General features: G+C 60.7%; 2 protein-coding genes and 1 non-coding gene across 11 annotated transcripts; 1 reads left to right on the forward strand and 2 right to left on the reverse strand.

Annotated features, from left to right (window-relative positions):
* Positions 1–1,163: 1,163 nt before the first annotated feature.
* On the forward strand, positions 1,164–4,274 carry REX1BD (required for excision 1-B domain containing). 5 transcript variants are annotated; one of them, XR_006298311.1, is made up of 6 exons: positions 1,164–1,663; positions 1,758–1,840; positions 2,200–2,428; positions 2,806–2,900; positions 3,339–3,418; positions 4,034–4,274. XR_006298311.1 is itself a non-coding variant. In XM_043587107.1 (5 exons), exons 1-5 carry the CDS (start codon positions 1,292–1,294, stop codon positions 4,050–4,052), a joined length of 783 nt encoding a protein of 260 aa, XP_043443042.1. In that variant the 5' UTR covers positions 1,181–1,291; the 3' UTR covers positions 4,053–4,274. The 5 variants fall into 5 exon arrangements, 3 of the variants coding, with proteins under 3 accessions (XP_043443042.1, XP_043443039.1, XP_043443041.1); XR_006298312.1 differs by lacking the exon at positions 4,034–4,274 and having other exon boundaries at positions 1,165–1,663; positions 2,806–2,978; XM_043587107.1 differs by lacking the exon at positions 2,806–2,900 and having other exon boundaries at positions 1,181–1,663.
* Positions 2,009–15,161, reverse strand: CRLF1 (cytokine receptor like factor 1). 5 transcript variants are annotated; one of them, XM_043587103.1, is made up of 9 exons: positions 15,004–15,148; positions 10,099–10,380; positions 9,672–9,801; positions 9,328–9,497; positions 8,138–8,295; positions 7,893–8,061; positions 5,610–5,797; positions 5,454–5,496; positions 2,009–2,092 (listed from the first exon to the last, which is right to left on the reverse strand). In XM_043587103.1, exons 1-9 carry the CDS (start codon positions 15,113–15,115, stop codon positions 2,088–2,090), a joined length of 1,257 nt encoding a protein of 418 aa, XP_043443038.1. In that variant the 5' UTR covers positions 15,116–15,148; the 3' UTR covers positions 2,009–2,087. The 5 variants fall into 5 exon arrangements, with proteins under 5 accessions (XP_043443038.1, XP_043443034.1, XP_043443035.1 ...); XM_043587099.1 differs by lacking the exon at positions 2,009–2,092 and adding an exon at positions 4,007–4,319; XM_043587100.1 differs by lacking the exon at positions 2,009–2,092 and adding an exon at positions 4,007–4,319 and having other exon boundaries at positions 5,454–5,501.
* On the reverse strand, positions 7,548–7,620 carry TRNAK-CUU. Its single transcript has one exon. It is a non-coding gene; the product is annotated as a tRNA-Lys (tRNA).
* Positions 15,162–18,864: the final 3,703 nt, after the last annotated feature.

Here is an 18,864-nt window from a genome sequence, read left to right on the forward strand (position 1 = left end):
CATGTTCTCCGTTGGCTGAATATGAGGAGCACCTGGGCCCACCTAAGCCCTCTAACCTCAGTCTTGGAGGGGCAGGCCTTGGTGTTTATAAAACTTGTGCTGATGCTCCTGAGAATCAGGTGAGCTTCGGAGTGCCCTGGACTGGCCCCGGTAAGGCCGTGCTTTTATTTGTCTTTAGATGACTAGGGCTTTGTGTCAGGTGACAACCCAGGCCTGGACAGTGACTCAGATCTGGAGTACCAGCTAAAGGCTAATGTCTCTGTTGTTTCATGGGTTTCAACCCTGTTAACTGCTGGCCCCTGCTTCCTAGGCTAGGCTACCAACATCTACTTATCCCTGGAGAAAGAAGCTTCCCAAAGCTCAAACAAGGTAGTGTATCCTCAGCAGAAAGCTCCAATGCCTCCCGTGCACTTAAAATGAAGCCCTCCTGGCCTCACCCCTACCCCAGACTCTGGGCCTTTGCACAGGCTCCCTTCAGCTAGCTCCTTTCTGAGGAGTGCACACAGTACCTGCCGGATTTGTTAAACAGCTGGGGGCTCCTGGGTGAGTCTGTTGGTTAAGCATCCGGCTCTTGGTTTCTGCTCAAGTCAAGATCTCATGGGTGAGATCAAGCCCCAATGGGGCTCTGTGCTGACAGAGCAGAGCCTACTTTGGGATTCTCTCCCTCTCAAGCATTTTTTAATATGCTTTTTTTTTTTTTAATTTTAACGTTTATTTTTGAGACAGAGACAGAGCATGAACAGGGGAGGGGCAGAGAGAGAGAGAGAGGGAGACACAGAATCTGAAACAGGCTCCAGGCTCTGAGCAGTCAGCACAGAGCCTGACGCAGGGCTCGAACTCATGGACCTGAGCCAAAGTCGGGTGATTAACTGACCGAGCCACCCAGGCGCCCCTCAAGAATTTTTTTTTTTTATAAATTTTTTTTTTTCAACGTTTATTTTTGGGACAGAGAGAGACAGAGCATGAACAGGGGAGGGGCAGAGAGAGAGGGAGACACAGAACTGGAAGCAGGCTCCAGGCTCTGAGCCATCAGGCCAGAGCCCGACGTGGGGCTCGAACCCACGGACCGCGAGATCGTGACCTGGCTGAAGTCGGACGCTTAACCGACTGCGCCACCCAGGCGCCCCTCAAGAATTTTTTTTAAAAAAGCTGCATTCCAGCCTTTGGACTCTCCAGTATTGGAACCTCTGATCAAATCCTCATGTCACAGCAATCATAGCAAAAGATCACCTCTTGGGCTCTTTTTATTTGAGTGGGAAATGGGATGGGAGTGTGAAAGATGTTGAGATAAATGTGTACAAACAAACTGAGGGATGGCCTTGTTTACAGAGCTGTACATTCTAGGACAAACACGATAGGAAGCAGGAGCTCGACGGAGACAAACGGGGTGGATGGGGGGGTACAGGGCCTAAGACTCTGGTCTTTCCTCCATTCTTCCTCTGGATCTCCAGGTTTCCGGTTTGGCCGGCCACAGGTTGGGGTGCGGAGACCTCCGGGCCTGCAGGGGGCGCCTGGTGCAGCGGAGCGCCCTAATCTCGGGCAGGGCCGGGGCTGCGCAGTCATGATCACTGCCAAGGCCTCGGCGGACTCCGCCGTCCCCTCGGTGCACGGTACTGCGGTGGCCACCGGTGTCCCGGAGCGCGAGGAGCCAGAGTGGCCCTGGGTGAGCCCGGGCCTGAGCAGGAGCAGGCGCGGGGTGGGCGGTGCAGGCTTGGGGGCGCCGGCCTCATGCCCCAGCCATGCCCCCCGCCCCGTAGAAAGATGCCCCGATCCGGGCGCTGGTGCAGCGCATCCACCAGTTGCAGGCTGAGCGCGCGCAGGCCTTCCGCCGGCTGGAGGAGTAAGTGCGGGCGCAGGGGTGGGCAGGGGTCGCAGAGTTCAGCCCCAAGCCAGCTCCGGGGATGGGCGTGCCTGGGGGCGGAACTGGGTCCCTGAGCGGCTGTGTTGTCAGAGGTGGGGAGGGGTTCGCTGGGGGACCAGATCTTTGCTTTCCCCTGCTGGGACCCAGGGCGCGTCCCCACTGCCCGATGGGCCACTCCGCGTGGCGTCTCTCCCTTCCCCAAGCGCAGGAGTGCGCCCATCTCCGTTTACCCTGCGGGAGTCAGAGAGTGTCCTCCACACTCTGGGGTCCAAGGACCCTTCCTGGGGGACTTTCAGGTGGTCAGTGAGGGTGCAGGGCCTGAGAGCCTGGGGGCGTAGCCTCAGGACCCCCACCTGCCGCAGAGGCCACCTCCAGTACCTGCGAAGCGGCCCGCCCTACGACTTCCCCCGCTACCGGAGCACGGTGCACGAGGTGACCCAGGCCTTCGCCGCCGCCTCGCGGGAGGTGCTGGCGGTGGAGGCCGAGCTGTCTGGGCCCAGAGGGCAGCCGCTGCTCGCGAGCCACGTGCGAAGCCTGCAACAGCTGGAGCAGACGCGCCTGGCAACGGTGAGCCCCATCCTCGGCCCCTGTCCCCTTCGTCGCGCCTGGTCTGTCGTGGCCCTCTGTGCACCTCATAGGCGACAGCCAGAATCCGGCCACCCAAACCCCAGCCCCGGCGCCCCAGACCCCACTTCTCCCTGCCCCACCTCAATCCTCCACTAAGGTTTCACTTGGGATTCTCCCGCCCTGGCCCCTCGTAGTCCCAGGACACGCCCACTTCCCCGGAGCCCCAATGCTGTGCCCAGTGCCCAACCCCACTACGTTCCTACCCCTTTGGCTATTCCCATAGCCTCAGGTCTGGTACTCAACCCGGTGCATATTGGGGAGCGTGAATTTCCACAGCAGACACCCTCTTGGGTAACGCTATATATATCCCTGGCTAGGTTCTGGCCCTACTCTTCCCCTGGGTTCCAAGACCCCGCCTACTCTACCCCTACAGCCAATCCCGACCGAGACGCACTTCCCAGGCCGAGCCCACGTGAGGCCACGCCCACATCGCTCTCTAAAGTGGGATTCCCAGGCCGCGCTGCTTTAGGAGACCCCAATCCCCGTCTATGTGTTTGGCCCACTTCCACACGCGTTCTGGGGACTATGAGGTCCTACCTACTCCACCCCTGTCACCAATTCCTGGCTGAGACTGTGCCGCTATGCCCATGCCACGCCTTCACGCGACCACACCCACATTGCGCCACCCACTAATCTAGGGCCTGCCCACTGGATCCTTCTGGTGGGGGGGGGGGGGGCCTTGAAACTGACTCGCAGGCTCCGTGCGTGCGAAGCACCACCCCTCTCGAAACCCTGCCATGCCCCCATCCTGTGCTGCCTTTCTGGGTGCTTCAGTGTCTCCCTGCCTGATCTGTGTGGGAGGGCGGGGGGGTCCTGCCAGCTGTGACATCCTTCCCGTTGCCCACATCAGGTGGCCCTGCTGCAGCTGATGGGGACGCCAGAGCTGACTGGGCAGGAAGACACCCTGGAGACGCACCAGCTGAAGATGAAGTGAGCGCTTACTCCCAGTGGGCTGGAGGTGTTAGATTTGCACGTGCACCTTCAGGCACCCACTCTCAGCCAGGTGTGCCCCAAGGCTGGCACAGTCATACTGGGCTGACCCTTTGGACCTGCACACAACCCTTAGGGTGTGCACACTGGGGTCTTACCTGGTGGTTCCCAGACATACAGCACACATTGTCCCGGTGCACACACCCTACAATTTCACACCAGACTCTCACGTTTCTGGGACACAGTTGGGCACCTCATACATTCCCATCTTGCTCACATGGCTGGACTTAGAGCTTGGACACGGTTGCCCACCGGACACGGGCCTGCACATTCCTACCTCCAGCCCCTGCAAGCACCCACGAACGAGTGCACACCCACTCAATATCTGCTATGTGACATAGCACAACCTTCTGATGGCACCTGCTCAAGATGGCTTTTTCTCTCTGCCCACTCGCACCCACAGGACCACCCCTTCTCCCAGGCACCCAAATGGTTCTCTCGGCCACTAGTTCTGCCTGGAACTCTGGCGGCGGGCAGGAGGGCCCGGGGCTTGCCACGGCCCCCTAGGAGCTTCGCAGTGGCAGCTAATTCGCCCCATCTGGGTTTTATTTATAGTTCCCATCCACTCTTGTAGGGTAATTAAAACCATGGAAGCGATCAGCGAGGTTCTTCAGGACCTTAGGTTTGATGCAGAATCTGCCGAGTGATGGTGGCTCCCCAGTGACACACCAAGGGATATGGGAAATGTCCCCAAGCCTACCCCTTGACTGTCAGCTGGCTGGGGTCACGCTCCACCAGGTCGCCGACTGCCCCTGAGTTTGCTGCACCTCCCACAATAAAGAACCCTTCGTCTGTAGCTGCTCCACTGTCTCTGTGTCCTGGGGTGCTGGAGTGGGTGTCCCTGGGGAGGAGGCCCCACAAGGCCAGGGATGGCAGGTATGACTCCCCCTGCTCCTGGACAGTAGGGCTGGTGTTTTGGATCACACCCTCCAGTGAGTATAAAATGAGATATTTCACATCCTGGAGACAGAGTCTGAAATTCTGGGAGGCAAAGATTCCAAGCCCATAGGGTGGGTCATTAGGATTCCTCGTGCTTCCCCTAAACCCCACAGCCCCTACCCTGGGCCAATCGAGCCCCAAACATCTTCACAATCAGGGCACCTAAATAGCTTGTTTATTTAAAAAGATTCTTTGCAGGGGTCCTGGATGAGGTGGGGGTGGGGGAATAATGACCCCTCTTCACCCCCAGCCCTGGTAGGGGTTCTGGGCAGCTTAGCCAATCCTCACACACCCCCCCACTGGAGTTGCACCCAAGAGTGGCCTCACATGGAGGTCAAGGATGTTGTGACCCTCAGAACACCCACCCCAGCTCCTGCTGAGGGTGCTCGGTGCCCTGAGGTGAGGGTACAGAGTTAGCCCCCAGTCTGGGTGCAGCCCCCAGGTCTCCACGCAGCAGGGAGGGTGGCCCCAGTCCCTAGAGCTTATCTGGCAGGACCTGCAGGCAGAGGGGAAGCCAAGCTAAGCAGGGAGCCTGGGAGGGGCCAGTACCCTCCAAGGGTACTCTGCCAATTACAGAGCAGTTGAGGAGGCCCCAGTTCAGGTCGGGGCCCTGCCACTTTCAGCTTGGTGACCTTGAGTAGGGTACTGCCCCTTTCAGGGCCTTGGTTTCCCCATTTGAGAAGTAAGACTATCTGTTCGTCCCAAAGGGTGTCCTGTGGGTAAAGCACTTGGCACAGGGCGAGCATGCAGTAGGTGCTCATATATGCTAACTGGGGTATGTTCATTCTTGAAGATGACATTCCACTTTGGACGTTTTCCGGGGTCAGATGCTTTTACTAGGCTAAAGGCCACAGGACTAGGTAATCACTAGGTGTTAGGTAAATGCTGATGAATAAGACATGGAGGAAGGGATTCCATCTCAGCAACTCTAAGGCTGAGGGTGGCGGGCCCACGGGCCTGTGGCCACCAGGAGGGGCCCTTGTCTCCCTCCCTTGCCCGCCCACCCACCCAGGCAGCTGGGGTGGGCCCCCCTTACCTCTCGTCGTGCCCCTTCTGCCCGAGGGCAGGATCCCCTCGTCCTGTGCTTGGAAGGAAGGAGGCAGTGTCTGGGGGCTGCGGACCTACCTCCCCAGCCCGATTCCCTCCCAGCCCCCACCACTCCATCCCTCGCCCGCGGGTCCCTCCTTCCTACCTGGTTGCGGGTCTTGTGTGACTTCTGCATCCAGGCTCGCCACTGGTCGTAGAGGCGGAAGCTCAGGTTCGAGCAGTACGCGTGCTTCTTGAGCCAGCCCAGGAACTGCTTGAGCTCGCGCCGCACCGGCCCCGAGCTCGGCTCGCCGCCCCGCGGCTCGCAAGCCCCGCCGCCCGGGCCCGGGCGCTCTGATGTGGGGGGAGGAGCCGCAGTGTCATGACGCGCCCGCCAGAGGGCGCGCGAGGGCAGCAGAGGGAGGTTCCGCGCCTCGGTGGGACCGTGTTGCCCTTGGGCGCCTCCCTCCCGGTTTCTCCGGGAACCGGGTCCTGTCTACCACCCAGCACAGCAGCCCAGCTGAGCCCCCGAGGAGGTAGGAGGCAGGGGAAGGAGAAGGTCTTCCTTCATGTCTCCTCCAGGAAACTGATTCCCGTGGCCTGAGCCAGGTGTGAGTGGAAGGGAGGGGGAGAAGGAGCGAAGCCAGGGCCAGATGACATGAGACTCAGACACCGAGCAGGGGACAGAGAAAGAGAGAGAGAGAGAGAGAGAGAGAGCTGGAGAAAGAGAGGCAGAGATGGAAAGATGGAGACAAGGAGAGACAGGGAGATGTCGGGAGGGCCAGAGCAACAGGGGACAGCAAATGCAGAGGGACAGAAAAGGGCAAGGTCAAGAGAGGACTGGAGTGGGCAGAGACAGTGATGTGGGGATGTAGGGACACAGAAACCAAAAAAGGCAGAAATGCAGAGAGATACAGGGGAAGAGAGTGACAGAGGGATGGAGGGAGACAGTGAGACGAGACCCCAAGGGGGCCAGGGGGAGGGACGGTCCCCAGGACAGGCCTGAGAGAAGGAGCCAGTGGGATGGGGAGTGGGCTGGGAGGGCCAGGTGGGAGGCCGGCCTGTCTGTCCAGCTGCCGGCCGCAGCCAGCCCCTAGCAGGCCGGCAGATAAGGACATCGGCCTCACGTCATAAATAACGCCGGGAACCCGCTGACAGGCCCTGGCACGGCCACGGCCCCCACCGCCCCTGCTGGCCTCCCCCGGCCTCCCTAGCCTCTCCAGCGGACGCAGCCGCCTGCTGGCTCCCGTGCAAGAATCGCAGGTGCTGGGCACGAGCAGGGGCCAAGGCGCAGGCCCCTCCCGGCCGTGTTCACTCCCGCCCACCCCCAGAACCTGGAGGGGCCCAGGATGGGGGCTGGGGAACTGGCTGGAGCTTGGCTCTGCCCCCCACCCCCAGCCCCGCTTTGAAACACCCTCTGGGCCTCAGTTTTCCCATCATCCCACGAGGATGGACCTGGACTTCAAGGAAACTGAATTCAGATCCCTGTGTGACCTTGGGGGCTGGCTGGACCTCCTAGGGCCTCTGTGTCCTCACCTGAGAAGAGGAGGCTCCCTTGGGGTGAAACGATGGGGGCGCAGGAGATGGGAACCATAGTAAGTACCACTTGCAAACACTTAGATGGCGCCCACCACGCGAGTGCACTTTCTTGGATTACCTCATCTAACCCTAACAATAGCCTGAGGTGGGTATGATCATTGTCCCCACTTTCCAGATGGAAAAGCTGAGGGCAGACATTTCATGTAACATGTTTCGTACCATTTCGCAAAGAGGATGGAGGCTCATGGGCTTAGAGAAGCCCCAGATGGCAAGGGAAGTCAGACTCGGGCCCCTGATGGTCCCCATTCCCCTACCTTGATCAGAAGGGGAAACCAAGGCCCATTAGAGGGAGAGTTGGTAGCTGATCAGCCTCAGAAGCAGAGGTTTCAAACTCACTTGCCTTTAGGGATTAGGGAGGGGGTACAGATGGGCAAAATGGGCCTGGTGGGGATGGGGCCACTAGAGAGTGAGGGCCCTGACCTCTGCTGATGGGGGCTGTGGGGCAACTCTGGCTGGGCCCTGTTACATTTTCGTTTTTCAAGATTTTATCTTTAAGTACTCTCTAAACCCAACGTGGGGCTTGAACTCACAACCCTGAGATCAAGAGTCTCATGCTCTTCCAGCTGAGCCAGCCAGGCACCCCAACATTTTCTAGACAATTAATTTGTCCAGGAAACCTAAGATATTGGTGTTAGAACTTCCTGTCTTTAAATGTCTGCAGGTAGGTCAAATTCCCCCACCCCCACCCCCACCCCAAATGACAGGTCAAAGAAAATGGATCCAAGGGCCACATTTGGCCCCAGGAGCCACCAACTTGAGACCTCTGCTCTCTCGGAGGAAACAAAGAAACAGAGGCTCTCGCTGCTTTGGGAGAAGTCTCCTGACCACCCAGCCCTGCTAGGGTGCTCACCACTGCGAGGGGTGGAGGCGGCCGTGGGGTGGCTCCACTCGCTCCAGATCCCTGCCTTCTTGGAGCCGTAGATGCCAAAGGGATTGCAGCGCACTTGTACGAAGTAGACTGTGCCTGGCTTCAGGCCGGCCAGGCGGCAGGAGGTCTGGTTGCTCACATCGTCCACCACCTGGCGGCAGTGGCAGGGTCAGAGGCCGGGGGCGGGGGAGGCGCAAGGGGTGGGGGGGGGTGGGGGTGTCAGGCACCTTCCAATCCACGCTGTCCTCCACTCGGTAGCGGATTTGGTACTTGGCTTGGAAGAGGAAGTCCTTGAGGGCCGGCGGGGAAACCCAGCGTACGCTCAGCTGGTCCTCCAGGCCCCCAACTCGGCTCACGTGCACATCGGGTGGGGGGTCGGTGGTCACTGTGGGGCGGGCGGGGCTTAATCACTCAGCTGTCCCAGAACCGGGCTGGCCCCCGTGTGGGCTCAAATCTCAGCGCACAGGGCTTTGGTGGCACCTGCCTGGGTTCTGCCCTCTCCCCCCCACCCCCCTCACCCTTTCAGGACGGGTGGATTACATTAGATAATATTTGGGAAACACTCAGCACCTAGAAGCACTCAATTAATGTTAGCTGTTATCACCCTTATTATCTGTGACAGGAGAAACATAATCCTATCTTCAGGGAACTATGTAAAAGCAGACGCTGCCTGGCTGATGCTATTGTTATTATTATGCCCAGGAGGCCAGGGGGCCATGAGCTGCCAGACCCCTGGGAAGCTCCTCCTGACCTCACCCCACCCCCCCTCCACTGCCCACCTGCACCTCTGGACCTTCTTTCTTTGCAAAAGTTTTCAAATGACAGCCTTCCTGGTGCAGAGGGAAGACTGAGGCTCAGAACCTGCCCACTGCACCTTCAGGACTTGAGGAAGCAAGGCAGGAAGCCGACTGGGGCGGGGGATGGCTACTAGCCTTCTGGGGATCCTTCTGGGAGCCCTGTGGGCAGCAGAGAGGTCTGGCCTCTCCCCCTGAGGCCTTAGTGAGGGTCTGAAAGGGTTAAGGCACAGGCCTGCTAGGGGCTGAGAAACACCCTAATTAGATTAGGCCCAATTCTGCTCGCAGATCATCCGTTTCCTGCCTCCCGCCTGCACACCCCCCCCCCCCAGCTCCAGGCTGAGGCTTCCTGGGGCGCCTCCCGACCTGGGCGCCCCCTCCCAGCTCCCCCGGGGCCCCCTCCTGCACACCTGGGCTGCCGAGGGGGAGGCAGCCAGGCCAGGTGTTCTCCACAGAGTGGGGGTATCCTGGCTGCTTTAGGGGACTGGGGACCGATGGGTGGATGCCTAGTTCCTCCCGGCCCCAGCCAGGGTCGGAGCTGGAGCCTCAGCCATGAGCTGAGCCGCGAGAGGAGGTGCAGGCTCCCTCGTGGGCCTAGGAGCCGGGGGGGGGGGGGGGCTCACCCACATCCAGGATGTCCAGGGTGAGCACATCGGAGCGGGCCGAGCCCAGCCGGTTGGTGGCCTCTACCCAGATCTCATAGGGCGTAAAGAGAGCCAGGTCCTTGGGGATGTGGCAGGAATGAGGCCCTACCGTGTGGTACTCCTCACACGTGTTGTCCTGCCCGTACCACCTGCAGGGCAGGAGGGGGTGTGAGGACACAGGAGAGTCTCTTCAGACCCCCCAGACCTCCCCACGGCAGCCCCGGAGGACAGAAGGGACACCCGGCTTGGAGAGGGTGGGCTTTGCCAAGACCTCACAGCCAGGCTGGAACACACATCACCCAAGGGCCACCACCACCACCAACCTCAGCTTGTACTTGAGAGAGTAGTTGGTGTGGAGGAAGGTTTCCCCATGGGCTCCCGGCGTCCAGCGGCATGTCAGGTCCTTCATGTTCTTGGACCAGCAGCTGATGTTGAAGGGTTTCTCTGGGGGCACTGGGGAAGGGGGTGCAGGGGACTGAGGGTCTGGACCAGCCCTGGATAGGTGAGGTTCCTAGCCACCAGCTGGGCCCCCATCCTGGAGTAGAAGGAGAGTGACCAGAGTGGCTGTTGGCAAGGCTGTCTGCCTGGAACCTCCTGGGGACAGGTTCGGGGGTTCTAGGCTCTCATGCCCACGCCCAGAAGTCCCTGCCTCTCAACCAGCATGCCCACTGTTCTGTCCTGGGCCAGAGGGCCCGTGATGCATGCCCCTCTCCCAGGAGTTGCCCGTGGATATCCTGGGGGCCCGCTTACAGCCAACATAGAGACAGGAGCCAGCCAGGATGCTGCCGTCACGAGCGTGGCACACGAGGTTGTCGCCTGACTGCTGCCTGGATCCGTTGAGGTTGGCCAGGGCGAGGGCCAGGGTGGAGGCGTTGAGCACACGGGAGAGCTCGGGGGCTAGGCGGCGTCCGTTGAGGGTCCAGTAGAGGCCCTCAGCTGTGGCGCCTGACGGGTCCCCGTGCACTGAGCATGTGGCCTGCAGGGAGGAGCCGATGAGGAGCGTGGGGTCCTGGGGGCTGATGACAGCCGTGTCTGGGGTCAGAGAGGAGTGCCCGTCAGGCGTGAGATGGAGTTGCCCTGAGCCCCCCGCCATGCTAGGACTTCTGGACTCATGGCAATCCTCCAAACGAGCTGTTTATTTTTGTCTCCCATTTCACAGATAAGGAAACTGAGGTCCAATTAGGCCAAGTGACCAGCCCAAGGTTGGCGGCAAAGCCAAGATTTAGCCTCAGGACCGTTGTGATCCCACAACTCAGGTCCTTCCAAGCCGCGTCTTCACGGACGTGCCCAAGGCTCTGGGAGCGGTCACAAACCGCAGGCATAAACGCCCATTCAGACTCAAGTAAATCTGGCTTCGCACAGAGTCCTGACAACTCTTACATTCTTTTTCTCGCCTTTTCGTTCCTTTTCTTTTCTTCATTTCCTTTTTGGCAATTAGAAGTAAAAGATTGATATCCCTACGGGCACACGCATGGTAGGTATGTCTTTGGGGGTGGGGGGAGGGAGACACTTCTAAAAAAGTGTACCGACGCCTCCTAGAATCCTGGTCATCTTACAGGTGAAAAAAAACAGAGGCTCTGAGTCATCATCTCTTGCCCAAAGTCATTGAATGAGAGAAGGGCACGCTACTGAAACCCAGATTTGTTGCTCTGTGCTGCTGAAACTGAAGGAGGCCAGGGCAAACTCTAGGCCCCCAACCCCCATCCAGAGGGACTGGCCCTCATTGCTCTTTCCTTCAACTCATTTTTCCTAATCTGCAAGACGGGGAGCAAGAAAGCTCATGATCCCTAGGGCCGTTGGGAAGATCAGATGCAAAGTGACTTCCTAAACAGGATTGTGTGGAACTGGGTGCCGGGCACAAGGGTCCCGGGGATACCATGGTTGATGTCCTCCCTCCTGTCTCCTGCTGGGGTTAGAACCTAAGAAGAGTCTGTTTTTATCCAAGGAGAAACCAAGGTCCGGATCAGGGTGAGAGGCTGTGCAGTCCAAGACCCTGATCCCCCCTCTCTGAGCCTCAGTCTCCCCATCTGGAAAATGGGCATCGTGGTATAAACCACATGTCTGAGAGGAGTGAAAATATTGTCTTAAGGACAACGCTGCGGGATGTTTAAGCCAGGCTGACCTGGGTTCAAATGCCCCCAGCTGACTGTGGAAGCTTGGCCCATTCACTTTATTTCTTTGAGCCTCTGGGAAGGCGCCTCTCCCTCCACCAAGAGCAGTTGTGAGGACTCATTCACTCATTTGTCCATTCATGCATGCATGCATGCATGCATGGAACATCTACAGTTTGCCAGGAGCTGAGGGCACAATGGTGACCAAGATACTCAATATTCCTGCCCTCGTGGGCCTTGAATCCAAGGGAGCAACAGGAAAAAGTACAAATAAATATCTAAGAATAAATAAGGGAGAAAGTGAAGCACGCCCCCAGGAGACCTATCTGATGAGGCATTTGAGCTGAGACCTGAAAAAGGTTGAAGTAACCAAGAAAACATCTGGGAGAGAGTGTCCAGGCAGTGGGAGCAGCAAGTGCAAAGGTCCTGGGGCAGGAGTGGTGGGGAATGAGGTCTGGGAGGTCAGCAGTGCCAGACCTGCAGGGAGGGGTTATTCCAGGGTTCCTAACAGGGGAAGATTTACATTTTAAAAGGATTCCCAGGCAGCTGTAAAAAGGGACTGCAGGGGAGCAGCGGGGTGGGGGTAGCCCAGCTTCCCTAAGATGGCAGCCAAGGACAGGGTGATCCTGGCCCCTTGGGAGGCACCCTGAATGCCAGCGGCTGCCCTTTGCTGGCCCTCACTGCCTCAGATGGGCGAGGTGGGGTGGACGTGGTTCTCCCCGCTGGCCCTGACGGTTTTCCGGGGCAAACTTGGCTTGAGGGCCATTTCTTGCTGGAGCCTGGGATCACAGTTGCGTTTGGGGCTTGGCCCAGGGCTCGCCGGAGGTCTCAGCGTCCGTGCGAAGAAGCCGGCTGAGCGGGCCAGAGCCGAGGAGGCGGGGGCGGCCGGGGGCGGGGGCCAGGGGGCCGCCCCGGAGGTCCCAGGCAGCCAGCCGCCCGCTAATTCGGAATTCCTTCGGCATGAACTCGGGCGTGCCAGCGTCTCTGCCCCGGCCCACCCACCGCTTCCTGCCTGGGCCCCCCCACCAGGGTGGGAGGCACGGCCAGGCCTGCCTGGACCCCAGGCCCACTCTCAACCGTTTGGGGGTAGGTCACGCCCCTCCTGCCCCCCACCCACCAGCATGGTCTTAGCCAGGAAGGGGCTCTCTGGGGGGTCTTGGCTGGGGGGCACTGCCCCTCTGCCACACCCGCCTGGCCTGGGCTGGCGTGGCCTGCCTGCCAGCAGCTGCAGCTGCCCTCCTGGGGCTGGGCGGGGGACAGGGCGAGAGGGCAAGGCCAGGCGGGCCTGGACAGGCCAGTCCCCCCCCACCCCAAGTTCCACCAGAAAAGGTCAGAATGAGGACTTCTCCTGGGACGTCGGTGCCAATCCCAGCTGGAGCACCTGAGCAATTGGCTTCCCCTCTCCTGTTCTCAGTTTCCTCCTCCATAAAATGGGAGGAAAATACGTTCTACCTGTTGGGGAGATTAATGAGATGAGATCATGATGTCCAGAGGGCCCAGCACACTGCAGCACCTAGGAACTATGGGGATTACAACCCGTCCCAGTTCTGAGGTCCCAGCTGGCTCCCAGCTCCCTTCAGGTCTCCCCAAACAATGGGCCAAGGCGCTTGGGACCTGGACGCACACATTTCAGGCCAGGCAAAGCAGCTGGGAACAGCCCACGAAGGTCGTAGGGGCCCTTGCCTGGTTTGGGGGGCCTCCTAGAAGGCTCCCCAAAGCATATCCCTGAGCTAAGCTTTTGGACAACCACCCCCCGCCCCTTGCTCCCTGCCTCCCTGCCTTTCACACAGAGCTGGGGCCTTTAAAAGTTTTTTCCTTCTCCCTTCCCAATCTGGAGCCACTGCCGTTATTAAAAAGGAACACCATGTGTTTTAAAAGGGAAAAGTGTGAGATTCTCTGCAAGCAAGGCAGGAGGGTGGCCTCCATCCCGGGGTCCCGACAGGGGTCCCCATCTCCTGTCCCGCTGGTACCTGCAGACACTTTACGACCCACCCGCCTGCTGGTCAGGTGCTAAGACACACCGTAAGTAGAAACATATTGCTGAGGTGTGAGAATCTTTTATTTAATTTCTTCCCTCTTAAAGGAAAAAACACACGCACAACAATCCCCCCAACCAGCACCACCTTTGCCTGCTGCTCTGCGGACTGGGAAACAAAGCCAGCCACTAACAGTGGCACTTACAGGCACTGCTCACGGCCTAGAGCAGAGTTGCCAGGGAACCCGGGAGGGCCTGGGTCAGCCCCTCACCTGCCCAGGCACCTTGGGCATGCGGGGCTTTCAGCAAGTGTCCCCAGGGGGTGCCCAGACCCCGTCCTTTCTGGAAGAGCACCACAGGAAGCTTGCAAATGGCTCTGTGTAGCGTGGGATGGCCTGGGGAGCAGTGTGTGCGGGCCCCCAGCGACCCGCGCGCCTGGATGGGGCGCAGGGAATGACTGGGAACGTCTAGGGCAGGCTGTGCCTGCGTGTATACCCCTGTGTTGCCTCCCCCGGAGGAATGTGTGTGACCACGAATGTGTGTGTGTCAGGGATGGAATGTGTGTGTGCGCGCCCCGATGGTGTGCGAATGTGCATCTGGGCTGCAGTGTGCGCTCATCTGAGGGCGAGGGTGACGGGCCACAAGCCAGTGTGTCTTTGTGTGTCTCTGGGTGTGTCCCAGAGAGGGTCTGGATGTAGAGACGGTGTCCTGGAGAGGGTGTGCTTCTGATGGGGGGGACAGAGAGTGCCGGGGGCCAGGAGCTCCTGACAGGGTGGGGGTCTTGGGCTGCGGGCCGTGGGTTCCCTGTTGCCCCCCCACCCCACCCCCCCAACACCACCAAGGCTGGGCCACTGGTGCCCGGACTCGCTGGCTCCTGCTCCCTCTCACTCTCACCCACTCGCTCACAAAGATTTCTCTCGGTGGAGACTCTCAGCCCCGCGCAGCCTGGCCAGGAATGGTTCCGAGCCCGCCGGTGGCTGGGACTCCGCGGACCCCCGAGCGCGGGGTCCCGCTAGGGGAGGGCGGCGGCGGCGGCGCCGGCCCGCGGAGAGGCGCGTCCCCGGGGACCCCGGGCCGCGCGCCAGGCGGCCAGAGCGGCCCCCCTCCCGCCGCCCCGCCTTCCTCGCGGGGCTCATCCCTCCACTCAGGGAGGGGGGGGCGCCCGGAGCCAGCACCCAACGCGCCTACCGCGTGCGCCCCTGACTGGGAGCGGTGCCCCTTGGTCTCCACGGCTCCGAGTCCACGGGCGCTGTTGCGTGCACCCGCCGCGTCCTGGAGTTCAGCGAGTCCCAGGCCGCGGCACCCCCGACCCCCAGGGCAGAGCCGGGTGTCCCCGGTCGGGCGGCCCAGGTAAGAAGGCCTAGGGCGTGGAAGCCAGACCCTCTGGCCGGGGGACTGCGGCGCCGTGCGCCCCGCAGGTGAGGGCGCCCCGAGGGCCGCGCCGGGGGCGCCTTCCTTTGTTCCCGGGCCGTCCAGGTGGCGCCCGCGCCCCCCTCCCCCCGCAGCTGCCCCCGGGGCGCACGCTCTCGGCCCAGGCGGGAAGAAGGGAACAGGACGCCGGGTACTCACGGGCTCCTGATCCGGCTCTCGGCGCCCCGAGGACGCAGAGTAGCAGTAGGGGCAGCAGCGGCGGCGGCCGCCGCGCGGATTGGGCGGCGGGGCCCGGGCGGCCGGCGGGCATGGGGCCGGCGCTGCCGGGGGCGCGCGGCAGGAGGCGGCGGGCGGCGGCTGCGGCGGCGCGGGGCGCCGGGCGCGGGGCTCGAGGCCGGCGCGGGAGGGCGCGGGCCAAGCAGCCCGCACGTCGCTGGGCGCGGGCGCGGAGGCCGGAGCAAGTCTGAGCAGCCGAATTGACAAGGCGCTAATGCGCCGCTGGCCCCGCCCGGCCCCGCCCCCGGCCCGGCCCGGCCCCGGGGGGGCGGCGGGCCCCGCACCGGCCTCCCCGCCGCCCGCCCGCCCGCGGGCACCGCGCGCCCCACCCGTCCGGCCTCCGCCCCGCCGCACACCGCGCGCGCCCTGTCCCGCGGCCCGGAAGCCCCCGCTCAGCCCCTACCAGCCTGAGAACTCTTTCCAACCCCGCCAGCTCCAGGCTCCCCACCCCCAATCTGGGACCTGGCGCCCCCAACCCCGTTTTCATACCTCTGCCCACTTCCCTGAACCCTGCTCTCAGCCCTTTGCCCCTTAAGTGTCCCCTGCGGCCCCCAGCCCTGGCCCGCTCCTCCCCCCCATCCTGCCTCAGCCCCCACCCCGGTTTTTAGCCCCGCCCCCTCTCCCCCCACTGAGTGGTCCCTGAGCCCCGCCTGCTCCCATTTCCACCCCTCCTTCTTCCCCAGGGGCCCAAGAGTCGTACCCCCCGGCCCCACGCCCTGGGCGCGCGGATCCCACCGCTCTCGGCCCAGTGCCCCCCGCCTCCCACTTCATCCCGCCTCTCCTCGGTCCTCCGCGCGCAGCCTCGGTCCCAGGCTTTGCTGGAGGGAAGACTGAGAAAAAGCTGGAAGCCAACGGAGTCCCCGGCCCTGCCCTGGCTCAGCTGTCCCCTTCACGCAGGACAGGGCTGAGGTTCCTCAGGGGGCTCTGGGGGCCTTAGGAGGGAGCTCCGGCGCGGACAGACTGGGAGAAATGGGACCTGGTGGGAGCGGGGACGGGGATTTGCCCCGGTCCCGCAAGCGGGACGGGAAGGGTACCCACGAGGAGAGTGGTGAGGAGGCCCACCCCGACTCACTGACACCCCTCCCCACGGAAAAATCAGTTCAGCGGCCCGCGGGTGGGGTGCGCCACGCAGTGAGTAATAGCTCCGGCGGCCGCCGCCCGCCGACTCCAGGTAACGCCGGCTGCCCGGAGCGACGCATAGTTTGTCTTCCTTTTTTTCTGCGCCTTCTCCGTGTTATTATTTTTGGCCACTGCTTGGGTTTCGGGACCCCTCCTGGCCCGGGCGCCTCACTCCCCTCCTGTCGGTCAGCACCCGATGCAGTGCCCAAGATAGAAGGGCTCCTGGCCTCTCCGGAGGTTTAGGGGGTGCTTGAGATGAGAGTTCCAGGGACACCTCCAGCCCGGAGGTTTGAGTCTCAGCCCTGCCCCCAGCGGTGTGCCCAGAGAGAGAAAGGGCTCTAACTTCCCTTACAGAGGGGTTCCCTTAGAGGCCTGGACCCTCTCTCTCCATGTCCCTAACCATCCAGAGGGGTAAAAGCTTCTGAGCGTGGCTCAGGAGTCCTCACCTTGTTTGCTCAAAAGCTACCCTCCACTCCTGTTGCTTGGATCCCCAACTCAGACCCCAGACTGTCAGAAAAGAGGATTGGAGGACAGGATCCTGGGGGCTCTGCACACGCACATTCTGGATTCTGGGTGGGTTGATGAGAGAGTAAAGCCCGGGAGTAGTACACTGCCGTTCACTGATGCAATCAGGCCTCAGTGTTATCCTCTGTACAATGGGTAGCTCTCAGACAGCCTAAGGTCTTCTGTGAGAAAATGCATTGCTACAGAAGGTGCCACAATCTAAGCCCTTGGCATGGCCGTTGGCACTGGAGGTGTGTTCTTTTGTAGCAAAGATGGTCCCCAGGCCTCAGTTTGTCACCTCTGAAAAAGGGGGCCAGAGTTCCACCTGCCAGGTGGTCCAGATGGTTAAGAGGCATTGGCAGTTTGTCACTGGAATTGTTTGCAGGATATGCGCAACCCCTCCCCCACAATCTTTGCCCTGCAAAGTTTGACTCCTTCCAGGAGGACTTAAGACTTCTCGAGTGAGATCTTGATATCCCCTCCCCCTATCTCTGCTCCTCCCCCAGTCATTCCTGGGTTTTGGGAAAAGGCTCCCCCATCCACCCAGGTGCTCAGGCCAGAGACCTGGAGGCGTGCGTGACAACTCTCTCCTTCGCTCATCCCCCACGTCCAATCCATCAGCAAATCCTGTTGGCTCTGATTCCAAAACACATCCCCATTCTGAGATTCTGACCCCTTCTCCCCACCCCATCCCGGTCCAGGCCCCACCATCTCCCTCTGGGATACTGCTCGGCCTCCTCCTGGGCTTCCCCGGTGACCCTCCTGCCCTGGTCTGCACGGCAGGCAGGAGCTTTTAAAAGAAGCAAAGCAGGTCTTCTCTGCCCGGCCATCCTATCCCCCCTCCTCTCCCTTCCTCTCCTCCACTCTCTTTTCCCCCTTCCTCTCCCTCACTTCGCTCCAGCCACTGCAGCCCTGTTTCCCCAAACACATCAGGCTTGTTGCTATCACAGGTCTTTACAGATTTGCTTTTCCATCTACAGGGATGCGATTCCTCCCAAAGCTCCCCCCCCCCCCCGCCCCAAACACTTAGCACCTTATCTTCCATCAGGTCACAGGTCAAGTGTCACCTCAGAGGGCATCCCCCCCCCCCCCCGCCCTTACAAGGCACCCTTCTACCCCCTCACCTTTTCAAGTTGTCTTTGTAACACAACTCTTTGAGCATTGTCTTTCTCTTGAGACGTATTTTCTTTAGACGGTGACCGCCCTGAGAGCCATTAGGACCTCATGCTGGGCCCAGTGAGGGCCACAGGAGAAGAGCTCAATGAATATTTGCAAAATGAAAGGATGGAGAAGTTTCAGCCCTTCCAAGTGGCTAGAAAACGCAGTCCCAGTGAATCATGATGCCTGGGGTCTCAGTGAGTCCCACGCTGGGACCCTGACTTGCTGTGTGGCCCAAACTGGTACCATCCCTCTCTGGTCCTTACCAATAGAAGGGTAGGGATCATTTGCCCAGTCCTGCCCTGGAGCATGCCCTCTACCCTCTGGGTAACTTTTACTTCATTACCTTTGACTTTAAGGAAAGAGACTTGACCCCTGGGTGCACACTTCCCAGCCCTGGCGCTCCCAGAGGTTTAACCCCTTCCTTCCCAATCCACCGCCTTTCGCGAAGGAAGAGGAACCAGCATTGACGGCACTTCTGGCAAATATTGACCCAAGTCCTTGAAGGTGTCTGGGAATGTACTGAGGGGGCAGATGGAGAGAGGGCCCCACGTGGGCCGGGGGAGGACTCCTCCTTAGTCTGCATACTCTGTACCTAAGGATTAGGTCGGGGAAGACCCTCCAGCCCCAGCCCCCCATGTAATTGAAGAGCATTGAGGGGACACTGGGGAGGAAGCAGCAGTAACAGCACTGGCCCGGAGGAACCCAGAGCCAGTGGGAGTGAGCAGAGCAGAGATGCTTCTCCCACGCTGAGACCCCAGTGCTCAGGGGCCCTCAGTATGGGATTAGCCTGTGTTCCAGGCCTGTGTTCCCAGGAGGCAGGGGCAGTGAGGGTCCGGACCTGGACATATGAGGCTGGGACAGCAGAAGGTGGGGCTTTATCATTGCTACCCTGGAGCTTGCGCCTGGGTAGCTGGGATGCCTAGGTTCAAAGCTTTGTGCGCTGAACTTTAAAAATTCAGACCCCATAGGCATTGGAGGTGGGGCCTCAGGAGTGCTGCC

The sequence above is a fragment of the Prionailurus bengalensis genome, chromosome A2 (genome assembly GCF_016509475.1).
Source record: "Prionailurus bengalensis isolate Pbe53 chromosome A2, Fcat_Pben_1.1_paternal_pri, whole genome shotgun sequence".
NCBI classification, from domain to species: domain Eukaryota; kingdom Metazoa; phylum Chordata; class Mammalia; order Carnivora; family Felidae; genus Prionailurus; species Prionailurus bengalensis.